The 6,545-nt window shown below is 37.7% G+C and overlaps 1 protein-coding gene across 1 annotated transcript in view; it reads right to left on the reverse strand.

Annotated features, from left to right (window-relative positions):
• Positions 1-5,752, reverse strand: part of CEP15 (centrosomal protein 15) — a 9,007-nt gene extending 3,255 nt beyond the window's left edge. The window contains exons 1-3 of the mRNA XM_010175116.1: positions 5,700-5,752; positions 4,836-4,959; positions 1-4 (exon numbers count right to left, since the gene is read on the reverse strand). The exon at positions 1-4 is cut by the window's left edge and continues 74 nt beyond it. Coding sequence (XP_010173418.1) covers positions 1-4; positions 4,836-4,959; positions 5,700-5,752 — 181 coding nt within the window. The remainder of the gene's footprint in view (positions 5-4,835; positions 4,960-5,699) is intronic.
• Between the last annotated feature and the right edge of the window lie 793 nt (positions 5,753-6,545).

Genomic DNA, 6,545 nt, shown 5'->3' on the forward strand with positions numbered 1-6,545 from the left:
TATCCTAAAACACAGGCAAAGTACATTTTAAAAACAAATACTGGGAATATTAAACATGTACACTCACATGAAGACATTTAAGTAAATGTACTCATTATAGCTAAACAGCATTCAAATAATAACAGTGAAGTTCAAGTCTTTCTGTTTAGTCATTCTGAAACCCAACTTGTACTAGGAAGACTAACATCCTACAGTTTCTAAATACGTTTGCTGCATCTTTTGGATACAAGAATAAATTTCATGACCACTTAAGACTGTTGCTGTAAAACACCATTATTCTTTCTGGACACTAGGGTATATTACAGTTAAATTCTGTTTTCTGAAACTTAGAAAAATGAGGAGAACAGAATGGTTTTCTCTGTGCTGCATGAAGTATGTATTCTAGCTCCTGTAACTGTAAAGTAACTAGGCAAATTATGTGCAAGATCTTTACTCCTCAAGACAAAGATGACTTGCTAATATGCATGCATAACATGTGCACCAAAATGTAGAGCTGCAGCAAGCTGTTCAGCAGACAAACTTGGATGACAATGCACCTCACATAGCTTTCTTACAAAAAAACCCCCAGTATTTGGGTTTCTGCTTGTCCAGTGGATGTGTGCTGGATTCACAAAGGACTAAATTTATTTCTATAAAAGAAAAAAAAAAGAAAAAAAAAAAATAAAAGAAACAACCAAAAACCAACAGCAACAAACAAATCAAAACACCCCCCTCCCAAACTAACCGCCCTCCCCCTTTAAAGTTCTGACCCATTCTTGTGGGCTTAGTTCCATACCCAAACATTGAAGAGATTGAGTGGTGGGCAGATGAAGAGAGACAGAAAGGGACGTGGGAGTGGGGTGTGAAGAAGCCAAAGCTGAACAGAGTGGAGGGGGAAAGAAAGCACAGCAGATGGCAGAGTTGGGAGCAGAGAGCGGGTGTGAAGAGTACAACAGAAAAACTAAATGAGAGAGGAAATTCCCCAAAGGGACTTCCCAAATATTCAGCACCACTGCCGCTGAAATAAGAGTGAGATTCTGGAGGAGCACATCCACAAGAGAGACCAAACATGATTACTCGTATTGAATAATAGCCAATCTGAACACATCAATAAGTAAACAGTGCTCAACTCAAGTTTCATTTGAAAAATATGACTCAAATTCAGTAGAGTACGATTAATAATAGCAAAAAAAACCCCCAGCCTTACTGTTAGCTGCAGCTCACCTTAGTGATACAGATACACTCAGTTCATTCAGTTTACCGTATTCATCTTATTTTACTTCATTAATGCCTTCTACAGCATGACTGTGTCCTCTTGTACATAATGACAAACAGAATCCAAGTGAAACTGTTCTCCCTTTTCTACAGCAAAGTGTATATATCCTTGTAGGAAGCTAAAGGATGTCTGAGAAAGAGCAAGCTAAGTCTCAGATTCACCCAAATCCTCGGAAATAGCAAGCGGCTGCCCCTTTTCAGGTGAGAAAAGACTAACAGGGGATAAACACAAAGGGGGAATACGAGCAAAGATGGAAGCCATTTGAAGTCACAATGACAAAATAACAGAGGACAATACAGACTTATGTAACCCAAGGAAGGAATTTCTCTGTTGCATGTACTTAGAACAGACACACCACAAATAGCACCACATGAAGCTCCTATCAGTATGGCTCAAACCAAGCCTGGAGAAGTTATCAACTACACTGAAAAGAAGGATCAATCAGTAACATTCACTTCATATTCTTCCATAGGATTTTCCTCCTTTCTGATTCCTTCTTCCCAATTTCTGTCAGGATTTTCACAGGAAGGAAGAATATAAATCAAGATCATTACTTCTTTATAAACTCAGCTAAAGCACTGGAATGTTTACGCTGATAGGAAATGAGTGTCTTTCAGGCAAGAAAGGAGACAGCAGTTGTGCATATATGTTTAGAAGAGAAGGTCACTTTGGCATAGCCTAGATATTGGATGTGTCTTTTCGTTGCTCACTCGAGTTTGTATGTTGTGCAGTCTATTGTCATTCAGAATACTGACTTAATGACAGACAGTGAAAGAAATTTTTGCTGGAAGGTGTAGTATGCTTTAGAAAATAACTGAAAGTACTGAAAGATTAGATGGCACTTCTTGTGTGCCCATACAACTGGTAAGCTTTGCAGGAAAAAGAAATCCCTGTCATCAATATAAAAATAAATACGTCAGCAGCGTAAACTTCTTTGGAAAACACAGCAAATCCGACATGTCACAGTACCCAAAAAAGAGAGCATCTTGCAACGCTTCCCCTAAAACCACAAGGAATGCAACAAAAACAATTCAAGACCCTTCCCCAGAGGTAAAACAGAATACATGACACACACATCACTTTTAGGGGACCAAATTCAGCTGTCATTTATATTGATATCAGTCAGGCAGAATCCCACTTGAATAATTCCAGAATTTCATGCCTGCAAAGGAAAGTAAATTGGGTCTAAATTATCTTCCCACTACTAACTACTATATAGCATATTCTTTATTTTCTATTTCATGTTATAAGCTGTTGCACAGTACTACATATTTCTAAGCACAATAAATACTACTGACAAACAAACGTCATAAATAAGATTATAAATACTAGTCTAATTTCTGTTTTGATTACGACAACATTATATAACTACCAAATGATACAGATCTCCCTAATCTGCAGTCTCCCTCTAAAGACATCAAGGAAAACACTGATAATTATGTTAAAATGCTGAACAAGTGCTTATCACATTAAAATTTAAATTAAAAAAAGCCCCTGTTTAATTCCTTGCTTCCTACCAATTAGAAAATAATTTTGAAATGCTTTCCTGTGCGTAAATATCAACTAGCACAGAGAAATAAAAATGTCTTCTTGCTATGATCACACACTGAAAACAACTGATTTTGCTTACATGCAGAAAACCAGAAATGCAAATAAAAAAATAACACTTCATCATGTCCATGTATTTTTGAGTAGGCCAAATCAACAACTCTCCACATGGTAACTGTGAAATGTACAGTGCCTGGTATCAGGAACAATATTCTGAAGCTGGCACATTAATCAGTCTTGTTTTCAAGCTTCTCTTATATTATTCTGCATAGATTTTTTTTTTTTTCCTGTTTTCTTCTGTTATCAGAAAGCATCTGCAGGAGTGCATGCCTGTTAAAACTAGTATAAAATTAATAGATTTAAACTGATTTATGCTACTTTATCCTGCAACAGAATTTGTTTTGATACATATGTTTTTGCTTTTTTTCCCCCGTACAAACACCAACATTTTTGACACTTGAAAGGAACAATTTTGAGGATGTGACAGAAGATGGCAAATATCTGTTTAACTGCAAAAATATTTACACTCTGTATATGTCTGAGCTATTGTTAACATTTCCAATACAACAAGCTCTCAGCATGCAGAAATATACCCTGCATTTATTATGTTCACCTGTATGAGTTAACTGAGAATGCATTTATAAAATACAAATAATTTATAAAAACCTATATCTATGCAATAAAAATCTATTATGAAATGCATATGGAAAACAGGAGTTACAATGGCTGAAATTACTAAATCAGTGGAGCATGAACTATGGAAAAATAATCAAACCCATCTACTTCTCCCCAGCCTCCCACTGGAGCACCTACACTTATCTATACCCACTACAGAGGGGTGTGATTGCCCAGAATGCACCAGTTTACCAGAGTCCAAGCTGAAAAATCTTCCTTGACACAGAACAGTTAAGGCAGCATCCCTGATTAACTGTTCTGCCTTATCTGCCACTCCCTAAATACGACTTCCACTTAAATACAAAAAGTGTCTGCAATGGAATTATACCTGCCCAAAATGTGAACATTTTAAATCGTAACCAGGCTCTCTGCATGAAGAAACCAAAAATTTTCAGTGACACAAATTAATCTGGTAATTTTCTAGAGTAAAACTTATTGTTTCAATGAACACAATACAGGCAATATGGATCCTTAATAAGGAAGAGTTTAAAGAAAAATACACAAGAGGTATGTTTTTCTGCTGTTTCCTGAACAATAGGCAAACATTTTTCAAATGCATGCTCATGTCAGTGGTCAAGGGCAATCTCTTCAAACTCAGATGCCTAAGCTAGGGGTTCCAGGAGAGGTTTTATCATTCCAGTCCTTGCCATCAAATCTAGATCTTTTTAACTGCCCATTCTCAAACGTCTGCTGGATTTATCTAGGAAAAACAAATCTTACCTAAATATGTCAACAGGTACGTAAAACAGCTACTAACATTATTAACAGTATCATCAACAGGAAGAGCCAGAAACAGCCAACACTGCTTTTACAGACTTGCAAGTAAGATTCTTGAAGTCACCCTACAACTCTTTAAAGAAAAACATGAAACTCAGAACCTTTCTCCCACAACTTCACACAACCATAGTGGGAGAACAGTTCCTCTCCTGGACTAAAAGCATTATAGGTTGGCCAGCCCCTATTCCCAAACATACTCCTGTATCTTGAAGCAAAGTGTAAAGGTGCTGTGAGTCTTACCAGACTCTTAAGTTCTCTTAGGCAGACATGTAATAGCATGTGCTGCATCTCTACATGATGTACTGCAAAAAAAAAAAAGAAAAAAGAAAAAACAAAAAAAAAAAAAGAGATAGTAGCAGCTGCCACCACGAGGCTCATATAAGAAGGGCATGGGAAATAGGTAGTGATGCCATCAGATAATAAAGACTTGTCATTTAATACTTTTGGTCAAGTTCCAGGAAAGGGAACTGTATATAGGAGAATTCAAATGATAACTGTAGAGCAAACGCTTTTAAAAAAACTCTCTAAGCTACATAACCATGACATTTCAACACGGTTCCTGGTAGATGCAGAAACTTACATTTAAGAGTGCTGCATTCCTTTTATGAGCTGCATCAGCTGCTTGAGTTTGCCATGCCTTTTTAGTCTTTTTGTCTCCTAGATAAGTCTCCATCTGCTGTAGCAGCTCTGATCTCTGAGACAGTCTACAAAGGAAAACATTTTGCTAAGTGGGTAGAACATTTTGCTCAGGAGCTAGAAAATAACCTTTTTACCTTACCCAGTTTTCTCAAAACTAGGGGGCTAATTAAGCCGGCTGTAGGGTGGGTGTGCTGGGGGAGGGAAAAGGTACAGGCAGACACCACCTGCTGTGCTTGTATGAAGTTACAACGTTGTAACCAGCAGTCCTCATATGCTAAGGTGCTTAGAAGCACCGAATCTCCCAGAACAGGAAAGACAGGGTGGGTTGGGGTGACTTGATCAGCACTACTCTTGCTCATTGGCAAGTACTAGTTGTTATAAGAAAAGCAAATTTTTCTGAATCATTACTGTATCTGCTTCACAATCTGAGTTTACAGGGCAACAAAGAAGCGATTCTATAATCGAGGCGCAGAGCGAGAGAATCCAATTACCATCCCCAAACAGGAATTTAACAGTGACAGCAGGTTAACGATGGGGATCTTAAACCAGTACCACCATTGGAAGTCAAAAACCTCATCAACCTAAACACCCTTAGCCGCAATCAAGGATGCTAATTCATGAAGGAAGAGTGCCACCTCCTGGAACACCAACCCCTCGTTGAAATACCAGTGCGCTGTGGGCAGTGCTCCGGTTCAGGGAATCAGGATTCACTGTTCAGGAATGCTCACGTGGAGTGAGGGAGGTCTCACAAGATCACAACGCACCCTGCTGTGAGGCAGGACACAGCGCTGAAACAAATACTTACATCTCTTCGTGTCTTCTAGCGAGGTGGACCTCCTGGGCCAAATAGGATGACATTTTCAGTTGTTTCCCACAGTTGGCACTCTATTAAAGGAAAAACAAGTGAAATTAAAATCTTCCAAAGACATACACAAACACTCTTCAGTACTAAACAATTCTGTGTTAAAAAGCTGCACTAACGATATTTACACATCAGCTATCTACGCAAAACCTGCTTATAAATTTCAATATTCACCATGAGAAACTGTTACATTACACTTTGAATACATACTACTGATATTCACAGTATGTTTTAGGAAAACCTTCTGAATTCTACTAATTTATGAGTACTAAAACTTGACTTTCAAGTTTCAGGTTTCACATTTTCTCAAGTGTCAGATGCTTACAACTGCACATGCAAACTATGTGCTTGCATAAATTGTGCATCACTGTTTACATTAGTGATTTCTGGCTAGTCATGTTCCTCTGAGCACAAAGCTCTACTCATAAATATAATTTATAACTGTCTCTCACAGATACAGTGCCCTGTCAAAGGAGTCTAAGTACAGGCCTGATTAAACTAAGTAACTTAAGCTACTAAAACAGTTTAATTTTTGAGCGCTTGAAAAATTAAGTGAAAACTTCTTGAGCTTTTTAGTACTTTAACACAGAAGACAATGGAATAAATTGGAATAAAGCTGTTACATTGGAATAAAACTATTTATATTTTACTTTTTTTGAGACATGAAGGAAATAAACTGCCTACTGCATGCAAATCGAGATCCTACAGCACTTTTCATAGGGCTGAGGGTGTTTTACAGCCTAATATTTTTTCACCTCAGAGATGACTGCTCTGTTGCCACATTAAGTA

This window comes from Antrostomus carolinensis, unplaced genomic scaffold (assembly GCF_000700745.2).
Source record: "Antrostomus carolinensis isolate BGI_N321 unplaced genomic scaffold, ASM70074v2 scaffold43769, whole genome shotgun sequence".
In the NCBI taxonomy this organism is placed as follows: Eukaryota; Metazoa; Chordata; class Aves; order Caprimulgiformes; family Caprimulgidae; genus Antrostomus; species Antrostomus carolinensis.